At 40.9% G+C, this 16,676-nt stretch overlaps 1 protein-coding gene across 1 annotated transcript; it reads right to left on the reverse strand.

The window, feature by feature from the left end:
- Positions 1–1,743: 1,743 nt before the first annotated feature.
- Positions 1,744–13,922, reverse strand: LOC306796568 (uncharacterized protein). The gene is made up of 23 exons (XM_079295573.1): positions 13,806–13,922; positions 13,059–13,131; positions 12,885–12,971; positions 12,709–12,765; positions 12,556–12,621; positions 12,291–12,350; positions 12,145–12,210; positions 11,851–11,910; positions 11,701–11,760; positions 11,495–11,554; positions 11,267–11,338; positions 10,917–10,985; positions 10,451–10,510; positions 10,050–10,115; positions 9,758–9,829; positions 9,238–9,315; positions 9,108–9,161; positions 8,876–8,908; positions 3,347–3,418; positions 3,200–3,239; positions 3,074–3,119; positions 2,419–2,833; positions 1,744–2,316 (listed from the first exon to the last, which is right to left on the reverse strand). Exons 2-23 carry the CDS (start codon positions 13,128–13,130, stop codon positions 1,843–1,845), a joined length of 2,139 nt encoding a protein of 712 aa, XP_079151699.1. The 5' UTR covers position 13,131; positions 13,806–13,922; the 3' UTR covers positions 1,744–1,842.
- Positions 13,923–16,676: the final 2,754 nt, after the last annotated feature.

The raw sequence follows: 16,676 nt of genomic DNA on the forward strand, positions 1-16,676 counted from the left end.
CTTTCTTTCGACATGCTATACTATGACTTTTTTCGACATGCTATACTATGACTTTTTTCTGCCTTTTTTTCGACATGCTATACTATGACTTTTCTCTGCCTTTTTTTCGACATGCTATACTATGACTTTTTTCTGCCTTTTTTTCGACATGCTATACTATTACTTTTTTCGACATGCTATACTATGACTTTTTTCTGCCTTTTTTTCGACATGCTATACTATGACTTTTTTCGACATGCTGTACTATGACTTTTTTCGACATGCTATACTATGACTTTTTTCTGCCTTTTTTTCGACATGCTATACTATGACTTTTTTCGGCCTTTTTTTCGACATGCTATACTATGACTTTTTTCTGCCTTTTTTTCGACATGCTATACTATGACTTTTTTTCGACATGCTATACTATGACTTTTTTCTGCCTTTTTTTCGACATGCTATGCTATGACTTTTTTCGACATGCTATACTATGACTTTTTTCTGCCTTTTTTTCGACATGCTATACTATGACTTTTTCTGCCTTTTTTTCGACATGCTATACTATGACTTTTTTCTGCCTTTTTTTCGACATGCTATACTATGACTTTTTTCTGCCTTTTTTTCGACATGCTATACTATGACTTTTTTCTGCCTTTTTTTCGACATGCTATACTATGACTTTTTTCTGCCTTTTTTTCGACATGCTATACTATGACTTTTTTCGACATGCTATACTATGACTTTTTTCTGCCTTTTTTTCGACATGCTATACTATGACTTTTTTTCGACATGCTATACGATGACTTTTTTCAACATGCTATACTATGACATTTTCTGCCTTTTTTTCGACATGCTATACTATGACTTTTTCTGCCTTTTTTTCGACATGCTATACTATGACTTTTTTTCAACATGCTATACGATGACTTTTTTCGACATGCTATACTATGACATTTTCTGCCTTTTTTTCGACATGCTATACTATGACTTTTCTCTGCCTTTTTTTCGACATGCTACACTGTGACTTTTTTCGACATGCAATACTATGACTTTTTCTGCCTTTTTTTCGACATGCTATGCTATGACTTTTTTCGACATGCTATACTATGATTTTTTTCTGCCTTTTTTTCGACATGCTATACTATGACTTTTTTTCGACATGCTATACTGTGACTTTTTTCGACACGCTACACTGTTTTCAGTGCTTTATAAACCAACAGCAGGATTTTAAAGTCACTTCTTTGTTTCACAGGAATTCCAGTGCAAAGACCTCAGAACTGGAGTGATGTGATCCACCCTCCTGGTCTTAGTGAGGACTCGAGCTGCAGCTTTCTGACTGACTTTTTACAGAGACCTGTAAACACGCCGTTACAGTCATCCAGTCTGCTGAAGATAAATGCGTGGACAAGTTTTTCCAAATCACAGATTCCTTTTTAAAGCATGCCGGTCTACAGGTTCATTTAACATCTCAACCAACTGAGCTGTTCATACAGAACGCAGCGTGGCAAGCACGTATGCTCGACATGGAACGAGATACTCCCTCATCATGAAAGTATCTTTGCAAGCAGGCCAGGCAAGATCGTCTACATTCTGACCGTCGTGCGTCACTCTCTGAGCACAATGTGGTCATGCGTCACCCAGCCCCAACCCCTGCTCTTTACATACATCCTCCCTCTACTGGTCTACTAGGGATCGAGCTCTTACCCGTCACAACTGAGCCAGACAAATAAGCAGGGAACCATTTTTATTGCAAATAAAGTGACATTAATTCAACATGACGCAATCTACATACTCATAATTTAATTACTACTAATATAAATATATATATACTGTTGTAATAACTGTTTTGTAACCGCTGTCCTTTTATTCAACCAGTTTTTTCAGCTCAGACTTCAACAGCTCTTCGTCGTCTTCCCCCTCGTCTACCTCCACTTCTATCCCGTCGATGGTTTTCTGCAGCTGTTCCTTGATGCGGTTCAGTTCCAGCAGCCCGTCCTGCAGGTCTTTACAAACCTCTCGAATCTTGGCTGCGAACTCCGTCTTGGCTCCCTTCTTGAGCTCCTTGGCATCTTTGGCCAGGAAGAAGACATCGAGGGCCAGGAAGAGACCGGACATCACTCCGGCGGTGAGGCTCATCACCTGGACGGCTCTAGCAGCGTCCCCCGCAACGCTGAGGACCTGAACGGTGCTGATCAGGCTCTCCGTGTTGATCACCAGAGCCTTGCCGGCCCGGCCGCCCTCCTTCATTACATGTTTGACGTTCTGGTTGAGGTGCTTCTTCGAGATGTTCTCAACGTACTCTTCAAAGTTCCACTCATCAAGCATCTCCATCCCTTCCTGAAAAGAGATTTTCCATCAAATTTAAACCCCATGTGTTCAATCCAATCCGATGTATTTGTATAAGAAAGAAAAGGTTTGTTCTGCTTTTTATCTTCTCACCTGCAAGAACTCCAGGCACTCCTTGATGTCCTTCATCTCCTCCTCGTAGTCTTGGATGATCTTCTCCACCTTCTTGCGGTCCGTCTTTGAATGGAGCATGTCGGTGATGTTGGCTGAGGCGGAAGCCACCCCGCCTGCAGTCGCCACCCCGATGCCCACAGCCGTGACGATGAGCGACGCTCCCGCAGTGAAGGGTGCCAGAATGAGGCCGGTGATGGTCGTGATGGACCCTGCGACACTGGCAACCCCGCCGCCGACGCTGCCCTTGACGGTCTTCTTATGGAAAATGTCCGCTGAGTCAGCCAAAGACATGAGCTCCAGGATGTGCTGCTGGAGTAAAGCGCCACGCTGGTTGAAGAAGCGAACGAAAAGACGCGCCGCCATGAAGACACGATCAGCTGCTTGTTCCACCACTCTGAAACAAGGAAACGGGCTTACAGGAGAAACTCTTAATGTAATGCAAGATTCAGTTCAAGAGAACCTGAATAGGTTAGTTTTGTAGACATGAGTAACATGTCAATTTTACTTACTAAGGACAAACAATGTTATTTAAACAGTGACTATATTATGATACCAAACTAGCTTGCCTATTTTCTTTTTAAAAGGCAGATTTGTTCCTGTTAACATTGGTAACTTCAATAAATGCGGTACTTACTCTTCAGGTTTGTCGCTCTGCCTGTCTTCATTCCACTCATCCCAGCCTAGCACATAGCAGAGAAATAATTAGTATTTATACATTTAATAAGCAGGCTCACCAACATATAAACAACACCAAGCATACCGTCGACTGTTCTCCACCACCCGATAAGGCCTTCATCATCCTGGAAGTAAACAATTTGAAAGTCATTGGAATAATTCAGCATGTAGCCTACAGGGAAATGAAACAAGCATGTGATATAATATTATAAGACACAAGAAACAAGCTTACGTCTAGAGGGTCCAGGGCTGTTCCTTCACTTGGCACTTCAGCCAACTCTAGTGTCTGAACTTCCACTACTTCCTAAAACAGAAAGTGTTTCGAGCCGTTAAATGGTAGCTACACAGTGATTGAAACTTTTCGCAAAAAGTGCTGTCATAGTGTAGCATGTCAAACAGTCACAGTGTAGCATGTCAAACAACAGTGCTATGCTATGACTTTTTGTAGTCACACCAATATGATTTTTCATCCCATAGGTTGGATTGGAGAGCTCCAGCAGAAGCAACAGTAGTGAGGGCTCTGGCTCGGTGCGTCTCCATGACATGACTCAGGATGGACTCTACATTTCTCCGTTCTTGGCTGAGATTGACAGCGTAGCGCTGCAACATGCATTAGTTCAAATAAAAGCATTTACTTCACTGAATTCTGTCATTCTACAGTATTAATGTATTTATTGTACTATGGTATTGAATGAAAAGCAACTCCAAAAAGCTGTGGTGTGTTTAATGCATGCAAGAATAAAGAAAGGAAGGAATATCGGAAACCAATAATCTGTTCCATTCTTTTTTTTACTTTGACTTTTTTCGACATGGTATACTATGACTTTTTTCTGCCTTTTTTCGACATGCTATACTATGACTTTTTTCTGACTTTTTTCGACATGCTATACTATGACTTTTTTCGACATGCTATACAATGACTTTTTTCGACATGCTATACTATGACTTTTTCGACATGCTATACTATGACTTTTTTCTGCCTTTTTTCGACATGCTATACTATGACTTTTTTCGACATGCTATAATATGACTTTTTTCGACATGCTATACTATGACTTTTTTCTGCCTTTTTTCGACATGCTATACTGTGACTTTTTCTGCCTTTTTTCGACATGCTATACGATGACTTTTTTCGACATGCTATACTATGATTTTTTTCTGCCTTTTTTTCGACATGCTATACTATGACTTTTTTCTGCCTTTTTTTCGACATGCTATACTATGACTTTTTTCTGCCTTTTTTTCGACATGCTATACTATGACTTTTTCGACATGCTATACGATTGCCTTTTTTTCGACATGCTATACTATGACTTTTTTCTGCCTTTTTTTCGACATGCTATACTATGACTTTTTTCTGCCTTTTTTTCGACATGCTATACTATGACTTTTTCGACATGCTATACGATTGCCTTTTTTTCGACATGCTATACTGTGACTTTTTTCTGCCTATTTTTCGACATGCTATACGATGACTTTTTTCGACATGCTATACTATGACTTTTTTTCGACATGCTATACTATGACTTTTTTCTGCCTTTTTTTCGACATGCTATACTATGACTTTTTTCTGCCTTTTTTTCGACATGCTATACTATGACTTTTTTCTGCCTTTTTTTCGACATGCTATACTATGACTTTTTTCGACATGCTATACTATGACTTTTTTCTGCCTTTTTTTCGACATGCTATACTATGACTTTTTTCGACATGCTATACTATAACTTTTTTCAGCCTTTTTTTCAACACGCTATACTATGACTTTTTTCTGCCTTTTTTTCGACATGCTATACTATGACTTTTTTCTGCCTTTTTTTCGACATGCTATACTATGACTTTGTTCTGCCTTTTTTTCGACATGCTATACTATGACTTTTTTCGACATGCTATACTATGACTTTTTTCTGCCTTTTTTTCGACATGCTATACTATGACTTTTTTCTGCCTTTTTTTTCGACATGCTATACTATGACTTTTTTCTGCCTTTTTTTCGACATGCTATACTATGACTTTTTTCGACATGCTATACTATGACTTTTTTCGACATGCTATACTATGACTTTTTTCTGCCTTTTTTTCGAAATGCTATACTATGACTTTTTTCGACATGCTATACTATGACTTTTTTCTGCCTTTTTTTCGACATGCTATACTATGACTTTTTTTCGACATGCTATACTATGACTTTTTTCGACATGCTATACTATGACTTTTTTCTGCCTTTTTTTCGACATGCTATACTATGACTTTTTTCGACATGCTATACTATGATTTTTTTCTGCCTTTTTTTCGACATGCTATACTATGACTTTTTTCTGCCTTTTTTTTCGACATGCTATACTATGACTTTTTTCGACATGCTATACTATGACTTTTTTCGACATGCTATACTATGACTTTTTTCGACATGCTATACTATGACTTTTTTCTGCCTTTTTTTCGACATGCTATACTATGACTTTTTTCGACATGCTATACTATGACTTTTTTCGGACTTTTTTTCGACATGCTATACTATGACTTTTTTCTGACTTTTTTTCGACATGCTATACTATGACTTTTTTCGACATGCTATACTATGACTTTTTTCTGCCTTTTTTTCGACATGCTATACTATGACTTTTTTCGACATGCTATACTATGATTTTTTTCTGCCTTTTTTTCGACATGCTATACTATGACTTTTTTCGACATGCTATACTATGACTTTTTTCAACATGCTATACTATGACTTTTTTCTGCCTTTTTTTCGACATGCTATACTATGACTTTTTTCTGCCTTTTTTTCGACATGCTATACTATGACTTTTTTCGACATGCTATATATACTATGACTTTTTTCTGCCTTTTTTCGACATGCTATACTATGACTTTTTTCGGCCTTTTTTTCGACATGCTATACTATGACTTTTTTCTGCCTTTTTTTCGACATGCTATACTATGACTTTTTTCGACATGCTATACTATGACTTTTTTCTGCCTTTTTTTCGACATGCTATACTATGACTTTTTTCTGCCTTTTTTTCGACATGCTATACTATGACTTTTTTCGACATGCTATACTATGACTTTTTTCTGCCTTTTTTTCGACATGCTATACTATGACTTTTTTCGACATGCTATACTATGATTTTTTTCTGCCTTTTTTTCGACATGCTATACTATGACTTTTTTCGACATGCTATACTATGACTTTTTTCAACATGCTATACTATGACTTTTTTCTGCCTTTTTTTCGACATGCTATACTATGACTTTTTTCTGCCTTTTTTTCGACATGCTATACTATGACTTTTTTCGACATGCTATATATACTATGACTTTTTTCTGCCTTTTTTTCGACATGCTATACTATGACTTTTCTGCCTTTTTTTCGACATGCTATACTATGACTTTTTTCTGCCTTTTTTTCGACATGCTATACTATGACTTTTTTCGACATGCTATACTATGACTTTTTTCTGCCTTTTTTTCGACATGCTATACTATGACTTTTTTCTGCCTTTTTTTCGACATGCTATACTATGACTTTTTTCGACATGCTATACTATGATTTTTTTCTGCCTTTTTTTCGACATGCTATACTATGACTTTTTTCGACATGCTATACTATGACTTTTTTCAACATGCTATACTATGACTTTTTTCTGCCTTTTTTTCGACATGCTATACTATGACTTTTTTCTGCCTTTTTTTCGACATGCTATACTATGACTTTTTTCGACATGCTATACTATGACTTCTTTCTGCCTTTTTTTCGACATGCTATACTATGACTTTTTTCTGCCTTTTTTTCGACATGCTATACTATGACTTTTTTCGACATGCTATACTATGACTTTTTTCTGCCTTTTTTTCGACATGCTATACTATGACTTTTTTCGACATGCTATACTATGACTTTTTTCTGCCTTTTTTTCGACATGCTATACTATGACTTTTTCTGCCTTTTTTTCGACATGCTATACTATGACTTTTTCGACATGCTATACGATTGCCTTTTTTTCGACATGCTATACTATGACTTTTTCTGCCTTTTTTTCGACATGCTATACTTTGACTTTTTCGACATGCTAAACGATTGCCTTTTTTTCGACATGCTATACTATGACTTTTTTCTGCCTTTTTTTCGACATGCTATACTATGACTTTTTTCGACATGCTATACTATGATTTTTTTCTGCCTTTTTTTCGACATGCTATACTATGACTTTTTTCGACATGCTATACTATGACTTTTTTCAACATGCTATACTATGACTTTTTTCTGCCTTTTTTTCGACATGCTATACTATGACTTTTTTCTTCCTTTTTTTCGACATGCTATACTATGACTTTTTTCGACATGCTATACTATGACTTTTTTCTGCCTTTTTTTCGACATGCTATACTATGACTTTTTTCGACATGCTATACTATGACTTTTTTCAACATGCTATACTATGACTTTTTTCTGCCTTTTTTTCGACATGCTATACTATGACTTTTTTCTGCCTTTTTTTCGACATGCTATACTATGACTTTTTTCGACATGCTATACTATGACTTTTTTCAACATGCTATACTATGACTTTTTTCTGCCTTTTTTTCGACATGCTATACTATGACTTTTTCTGCCTTTCTTTCGACATGCTATGCTATGACTTTTTTCTGCCTTTTTTTCGACATGCTATACTATGACTTTTTTCTGCCTTTTTTTCGACATGCTATACTATGACTTTTTCTGCCTTTTTTTCGACATGCTATACTATGACTTTTTCGACATGCTATACGATTGCCTTTTTTTCGACATGCTATACTATGACTTTTTCGACATGCTATACGATTGCCTTTTTTTCGACATGCTATACTGTGACTTTTTTCTGCCTTTTTTTCGACATGCTATACGATGACTTTTTTCGACATGCTATACTATGACTTTTTTCGACATGCTATACTATGACTTTTTTCTGCCTTTTTTTCGACATGCTATACTATGACTTTTTTCTGCCTTTTTTTCGACATGCTATACTATGACTTTTTTCGACATGCTATACTATGACTTTTTTCTGCCTTTTTTTCGACATGCTATACTATGACTTTTTTCTGCCTTTTTTTTCGACATGCTATACTATGACTTTTTTCGACATGCTATACTATGACTTTTTTCTGCCTTTTTTTTCGACATGCTATACTATGACTTTTTTCTGCCTTTTTTTCGACATGCTATACTATGACTTTATTCTGACATTTTTTCGACATGCTATACTATGACTTTTTTCGACATGCTATACTATGACTTTTTTCTGCCTTTTTTTCGACATGCTATACTATGACTTTTTTCTGCCTTTTTTTCGACATGCTATACTATGACTTTTTTCTGCCTTTTTTTTCGACATGCTATACTATGACTTTTTTCTGCCTTTTTTTCGACATGCTATACTATGACTTTTTTCGACATGCTATACTATGACTTTTTTCTGCCTTTTTTTCGACATGCTATACTATGACTTTTTTCGACATGCTATACTATGACTTTTTTCTGCCTTTTTTTCGACATGCTATACTATGACTTTTTTCGACATGCTATACTATGACTTTTTTCTGCCTTTTTTTTCGACATGCTATACTATGACTTTTTTCTGCCTTTTTTTCGACATGCTACACTGTTGACTTTTTTCGACATGCTATACTATGACTTTTTTAGACATGCTACACTATTGACTTTTTTCGACATGCTACACTGACTTTCGTTACACACGAAGCTGCCTCGCCGACTCACCTGGGGCGGTGCTTGAGTGTCGGACGATGAGTCCTGTGGAGCAAAAAAAACCTAAATCACTCAAAAGGATTGGAGGCAAAAACTGCACCATGACATTATGATGGAGAAAACATTCCCATCCATCAACAGCTCAACGTCTTTTTGTTCTTTCACTTAAAGTGTGGTAAATATCAATTACGTAATGGAGAGAAAATGTCTTTGAAAATGTGGAATGGACCAGTTCATTTAGTACCTCTGTTCCAGAGCCAAACAATGCAGTGGGCAGAATCCTCCTTATTCTGAAAGTCTAGAGAAGAAAGAGTACAAACTTTACATCCCGCTACAGCACAGTCCCCCCCGACCTGAATCCCTGTCTAACATACCATAGTTCTTTTCTTCGGGGCCTGCGTCGGCTGGCTTTTCACCTCGCCGCTCTCGCCAGCGTCCGCATACCAAATAGTCTACGGAGAAGATGAGAAAATAGTTCTTTAACTGAGGAGGTTACGACACATGATGGCGTCAGAAGTGCCTCACGTTGAATACTGGACATGAATAAGATCGCTTTTACGTAGCTGCAAACTGAGGCTTTATGCACGGAGCCTGCGATAACCTCTTTGCTAACAGCTGGATCGTGTCGTTTTTTCACGCTTACAGGGCTATAAGATTCATTCACAGAAATGATGAGATTCTAAAGACCCGTTCCTCTCTGGCTCATGATAAACAACCTCCATGTAAAACAAGCCATCGTTGTTTGCTCGTGGTTAGTTGGCACGTCGCCTCCTTTGGCAGGTGCTTCAGGTCTTTCTGGCTAGACTGCAATGTTTCACTATTACGTCCTTGTAAAACCACAAACCGTGTTTTAAAAATGAAATCAAAGACAGTGAGATGAACTTAATGTCTTACGTGTCTTTCTATGGCGCTATCATCCGCACTGTCAGAGCCGGAGGAGTGCTCGCCGTCAATCATCTGGTTTTCCTGATTAAAAAATATACATATATAAATTAGATTGACATCAAAAGAGCATGATCTGAGTATTGTTGCTGGTATCTTATAGCTATGATACACCGGGCAATTATGAACACCATAAATGAGGAGTGAAGTGAAACATCAAAAAATGGATTCAAGAATCATCATCAACAACATGGTCCGTGACTAATGCACAAGTAATCTGGGTCACTTCAATCGCAGCTCGTACCTGCGTCACGAACGAGGAAGCTGTGATGGGAACCGCAGCGTCCGTCTGACATGCCCCGCCCGGCTTCTGCGGGTAAAACAAAACCAACCAGCTGCTGTTCGCTTACGGAAATTAAGTCCAATATGGACGACTTGGAATGCTGCAGGAAGGATTTCTGTACTTCCTGTTCCCTCGTCTTTAAATCATTGGGTTTGTTTTAATAGGGTTTGGTTAGAAACCTGAAATAAGGTCTGTGGGGTTAACACACAGGCGTACAAGGCCAAAGAGACGACGTCCCTGCAGCAGCCAATGAAAAACAACCTCACAAAGCTGTGTCCCTCAGCTCAGGTTGTTCAAAGCAAACATGCGATTACAAAATGTACAGTTGAAAGAGATAACGAGCTTCATCTTGTGTACAGTACCTGTGTGTGAGACCTAAAGGGGTTCACTTTCTGCATCATCCCTTTGAACATGCCAGGGTTCTGAAAACAATACAAAAATTTGTAAATCTTATTCTCCATTGATCATTATTATTCTATATGCATAAGCTATAAAAACAAAGTAATATACATGAGGTATATGTAAAACAGTAAAGAACACACACAAAAAGAAGCCGAAAAACACAAATCACAGTCGGGCAAACGACACATTTTACACTCACTTTTAGGGGAAACATGCATGTAATGATTAAAAGGTTATTGTGGGACATGAAATACCCACAATACAGATTGTAAAAAAGTTGGTTAACATGCACAATACTTTTGGTTGTATGTAGAAACAAAAACTCAATAAATATTTGAAATAGTCAGGATCACTCTGAAGGCTGAAATTCTGTTGTGTGGCACCACCTGGTGGTAGCAGCAGGAGCAACACTGATCACAGACCTACCTGCTCGTCTTTACCGTCAGTCAAGCTTCCGCTGCTGGAGGAGAGGTCACCGTGCAGAGGCTGGTTATCCTGCATGAAAGCAGAACACGAGACAACCAAACTAAGAGTGTGAAGAGGCGAGTGTAAAAGCAAGCGCGGTTCCCTCTCCCAAACATCCCGTTCGGTGTCATCGTCAGCTGGTACCTTGGGCTGAGCGGATTTCAATGGGTCGACTTTGTGCATCATCCCTGGACTCTTGACGATAAATACATTCAAACGGACAACCGAAGCACAAGCACGTGAACGAGCTGAGTCAGTGTGACCGTCAGAACCATGGACTGTACGTAGAGCAGAGCGGACACAGTGCTCACCTGTTTGCCCGGGCGGTCCGTCCCCGTCTCCGTCTGATCAGCAGCGTCGTTTTGAGGATCGCTCGGTGGCACCTGCAGCCGAGAGGGGACAGTCGGGTGACATAAGCACACCGTGCTCACAATAAAGACGAATTTCAACTTAAATTCCTTAATGTCAGCTTGCATCTTCTAATTCTGCTGGTACAATGACTTGTTGGTGATGTCATGTTGAATGCACGGAGAAGATACCGGTGCGGGAGACTTGAATGGGATGAATCTCTGCATCACCCCTTTCACCTTCCCAGGGTTCTGAAACACGACCATAAAAGGACATCCTGTTGCTCCATCAAGTTAAACACATTTGCATATACGGACTGAAAATAGAAGGAGCTTATAACAGGAAGACTGTTACAAGCTGGTGGTTCTGATTGAGACGACTGTCGCCTGTCGCCCACCTGATTAGCGTCTGAGACCCGGCCCTGTTCCAGTGACTCTGAAGATGCAGCTTTAGAGACCTGCGGGAGGGAAACAAAGCCAGCTTAGTGGACGCCTCATCGCCTGACACAGAGCACCCGCTACCGTCGGGACCATTACGCCGCCGCTACCTGGGAGGAAGACTTGAACGGGTTGACCTTCTGCAGGACCCCTCTCAGCGCACCAGGGCTCTGAAACACAGGTTTCAGAAAAGGATGCAGTCGAGGAAGGATGAAATCGAGGAAGGATGAAATCGAGCATCGTCTTGCTGGTTACTCCAATGTTACAGAACCAATACAAACACCACACCAGCTTTTAAATGGTGGTTAAAACTTTATAATACACCCGAACAGCCGATCTTGCGATTAGTGGACGACCCGCTCCACCTCTGGTGTAGAATAAGTTGTATTTTGAGCTCTTCTCACCTGTGTGGAGTCGGCTCCCTGTTCTAGTGACTCGGAGGAAGCTGCTTTGCTGACTGGGGCGGAGGCCTGAATACAGAACACAAAGTATGTTCATCGTTTACAATACGCTGTCAACACTGGATCAGTTCCACGTCGACATCTTTTACCTGCGAGGAAGACTTGAACGGGTTGACTTTGTGCAGGACCCCTTTCAGCATACCCGGGTTCTGAAATACAAGTTTTAAATATAAATGAAAATCTAATTCATCCTTCAGGCTGTTCGTGGCTAAACGACAAAAACACGGCAAAAACACACAACCAATGAGCCTGGCTGACGTCCTAAACTAGAGTTAGAGCCTCGCTCGTTGTTCGCCGCTGACAACCAGTCATGTTTACGTCCACAGCTGTGAAACATGGGCGGGCTCCTCTCACCTGTGTGGTATCTGCTCCCTGTTCTAGTGACTCGGAGGAAGCAGCTTTGCTGACTGTGGAGGGGGCCTGAATAAAAAGGGGGAAAGTTGAATCCAATCATTACAATTCATAACACTTAACACAACTATTGCTGCTCGATGTCGTCAGGTTTACCTGCGAGGAAGACTTGAACGGGTTGACCATGTGCATGACTCCCATCACCCCCGTTCTCTGATGTTTACACAGATTAATGATGACAAAATAAACATCGATGAAGCAGGAGTGCAAACAAAAGGGCCAGGTCTCGTGTGTCGTATGGGTGGAGAAGATATTACAGATGCGAGACTCACCTCGGCCTTCGGGTCGAGCTCGCACGTCACCTCGCTGCCGGCGGTCGTTCCCGCGTCCCGCCCGTGCTCGATGGGGTCGTCTAGATCCTGCCGGTGGATCGAGGGAACAATCGATGAAACGAACACGTGCAACCGAAGAAAACACCCCACTCACCTCCAGCACGCTCTCCATACCTCCTTGCTGGGTCGAGGTGGAACCGCCGGAGTTGGGGCCGCTGATCCTTTCTCCCTTCTGAACATATTCATGCTGTAACACATTGTGTTTTGGATATTAGGAGGTGATGAGGCACACAAATAAAAGCATGGCAGCCAACTTCATACAAACTCCGACAGCCACACATGCCATGCTGCTTTTGTTTTTAGCACAATAGTACTATTGTGTTACTAAAAAGAAAAAAAGGAGAACAGGATGCCACCTGCTGCCGAAACTCTTTTCCTGGTTACATCCCGAAACCAAATTACATTCAAACATCAATATGGCAGCATGTTTATCTGGTAAACCTGCAAAACTCGTTCATTAACGTCAGGAGTGAAGTGCTTGTGTGAAAACGTAGGTTTTACTGACAAGTCACAGAATGCATTTTATTCCCACTATATTTAGGTCGCAGTTGGGGAAAAAAAGCGTGCGTGAAATCTGAGCAAACTAATTCGAAAAGTTACGATGTTACTGGTTCTAGAGATGCTTTGGCAAACGGGACAACGCGGAATTGAGAAACGTGTCCACCTGAGTGGCGACAACGCTGGATGTCGCGTTCTACCACAACAAAAAGGCAGACAACCTTCAAATTGCCGGAACTGCGAACGCAGTTTGGCTCGTGGCGCTCTCTCACGCGCAGGAGCGTCAACGTATGGTTCCAAACGGTATCGTACAGCGGAATGTTTAACACGAAACCCCAGCAACGACACGGGCGCGGTGCCTACCTTATTGTTGCCACAGGAAACAACGAAACAGAGTTTTGAATGGTGTCGGCTCCAACACTTCACTTCCCCCTTCAGAAACGTACGGACGTCAAAACCGGTTTGCACAAACAGAGGCGGGACACAGACGCGTTGGGTTACCGAGGGGAACTTTACCGACCTGCTTTCGTGGAAGGTTTTCGGTTTAAAGGGCGAACAAAAGGGGAGCTTGGCTACGGGCCAATGCTCCACGCAAAACTTGTGGATAGTTTGAGGGAAAAGCGCGCACGCCCATCACAGTCAGCTGTTTCTACCTGCGCGGGGGGGCGTGGCCTATTTCCTCCGGCACCTCAGGGTTTCAAAAAGTTAAAAGAAAATGTAACTATTCAAAGAGAGAAATGAAAAGCACAGATATATGGCTTTCAGCGTAAAACAGCTATGAATTCAGTTGTATTTGCGTTTCAATGCTCAGTAATAATTAACATTCATAATCAAATATTCAGAAGCTTCTATGATTCACATTACAGCAGCTTATAAGAGCCTTTACAATTCCTGAATGTATACATCTTGGAATAGTTTATATTGCAGCCAAACAATACAATGAAAGAACGTAAACAAGTCTCTTTCTTTCCAGTCTTTATTCAAAGATTCAATAGATTTTACAGATGCACCTTCAAAATAAAAGGCAGGAGCACATAAAACATACAGTAATAGATAAGTTGGACAGTTACTGTTAAGATATTCCTATCTGAATGATTTAACTCTTTATAATCTATGTATCTACACATATGCACAAACACATTTACACAAATTAAAATACATGTATGAACAATAAGTTTACATTGTAATCATTGTGAATGTAAATGCAGAAATTACCAAAAAGCAGCAAAATAAACTGTTAAAGCTTTTGCAACCGATGCATCGGCAACCTGCAGCTTCAAGCGAGCAGGCTTTGTAAGACCCGTCTGTTATTTGGTCCACACCAACATTTAAACAATTACTTAGATTGGTACTTCATTGGAGTTTTGAAGAAATGTCATACAGTGATATATAAAAACTAAATTCTGTGAAAACGTGACGAACGATATATCCTCATAAGATGACGTGAGCAGAAAGTTATTTACAAAGTCTGGTCGATAAACTAAAATGTACCTTAACTCAACGAATGAAAAGTATCAACACATTCAAATCTTAAACTCAATAAAAAAAAATGAACTCACTTTTTTTCTGCAGTTCCCTGTTTTTGGGGCGTAACTGTAGATTCTCAACGACTAACATTGTTTTGGTTACACTGATATCTGACAGTGACTGGACAAACGAATAGGATCTGCTGAAAATATACAACACTTACAATACAGTAAAGATCTAATTTATGAATCCATGTACAGTTGATTTGGTGGAACGCGTCAGAGAGGTGCCATAGACTTGTACTGGGGGTGGGGAAATTACACCGGAAAAAAAAAAGAAACGTTGAATGTTGAAATTAAGCCTTCTGTGACCACAAAGCTATATTTTGAAACACCTTATATTCTAACCTTTAACCCGAAAACATAGTGTGCCTGCTTTCCTGTTATTTTGACCAGTCCCTGTGTGCACAGTGACCATCTTACAGCATAACAGTAACTATAGCCTTAAAACAACATCAAAGCAATGCCCATGATAAGCTTCACATTAGCGCCACTTTCAAACCAACAGTTCCCTCATTCAGCCAGGAGAGGGCGCTGGGTGCGCTTGGAGAAACAACAAAGCTCAAAGTGGCATCATGCAGGATGCTGCTCAAATGTTTCCAGTGGCATCCTGGAGCTCCTCTCTGATGGCATTCAGCTCCACTATGCCGTCATTGAGCACATTTGCCAGCGTCTTTATTTGCTCCACCACCTGTCTCTTCGCGCCTTTCTTCAGCTCTCTGGAGTCCTTGAGGAAGTACTTGTCCATGCCCTTAAAGAGTCCCTGGATCGAGGCGACCAAGGTGTCCGTCACCTCCGTCGCCCGCATCACGGGCGAGTCCACTAAGCTGATCATCTGCACGGCCCTGCGGATCTCCCAGTCCTCGGAGTAGTGCTGGGTGCCGGACCTGAGGAAGGGATGGCCGCGGAGTTTGTACACGCCCTGATTGACAAAGTGGAGGATCTTCCCAATGGCCTGCAGGTGAGTATCATACCCCTCCAGCACTACCTCCACCTTGGGGAGAAGAGATAAAGACCACAGTTTACAGTCAAACATTGAAAGAAATCAAAAAGTGAAGCTCAAGCATATATTTCAGTGCAGTTTGTAGCCAAAGAACGCACGTTGCCATCGGAGACACTGCATGCATTGTAAAATTCTAGCCTACCTTCTTCCGGTCTTGCGCGTTGTTGACGTTATCCGAGATGGCCGCAGAGGCCGAGGCGATTCCGCCCGCCGTTGCCACACCAACACCGACGGCGGTGATCACGAGGGAGACGCCCAATGTGAAGGGTGCCAGAGCCAAACCGGCGATGGCGGTCACTCCACCCACGGCCGTGGTGGTGCCGCCGGTGATGCTGGCGATCTTGGCCTTTTGGTGGAATTCGTTGAGGTTGTCCGCGATGGCGTGGAGCGCGATGACGGACTGCCACAGGACCTCCGCTCGCTCCGTGAAGACTTTGTTGAAGACGCGCAGGCCGCGATGAACCTTGTCCGCCAAGATGGTGAATGACCTGAGATTTATGAGAGCAGAAATGTGCTCGGTAAGAGGAGCGAGGACGCACCTCAAAATGTGGTTCGTGATACAAAAGGCCAAACAAGAAAATCAAACAAATGCTGCAGCCCGAGGTCAAATCTCTTTTATGCGACCAGTGGTCCAAATGTAAAATATATTCACTATCATATATGACGAAGAAATCATCAAGCACTCACATTTGGGGAGCTAGAAGC

Source organism: Melanostigma gelatinosum (assembly GCF_949748355.1).
Source record: "Melanostigma gelatinosum genome assembly, chromosome: 23".
Classification (NCBI taxonomy): Eukaryota; Metazoa; Chordata; class Actinopteri; order Perciformes; family Zoarcidae; genus Melanostigma; species Melanostigma gelatinosum.

What these genes read in the sequence shown, in the direction of transcription:
- LOC306796568 (XM_079295573.1), bottom strand. Translation starts at nt 13,130, where the DNA reads ATGAATATGTTCAGAAGGGAGAAAGGATCAGCGGCCCCAACTCCGGCG. An exon ending in CTGACGGTAAAGACGAGCAG is followed by an intron (nt 10,511 to 10,916) that starts GTAGGTCTGTGA and finishes TATTGTTTTCAG; the next exon opens with AACCCTGGCATGTTCAAAGG. An exon ending in ACACTCAAGCACCGCCCCAG is followed by an intron (nt 3,419 to 8,875) that starts GTGAGTCGGCGA and finishes TTTCTGTTTTAG; the next exon opens with GAAGTAGTGGAAGTTCAGAC.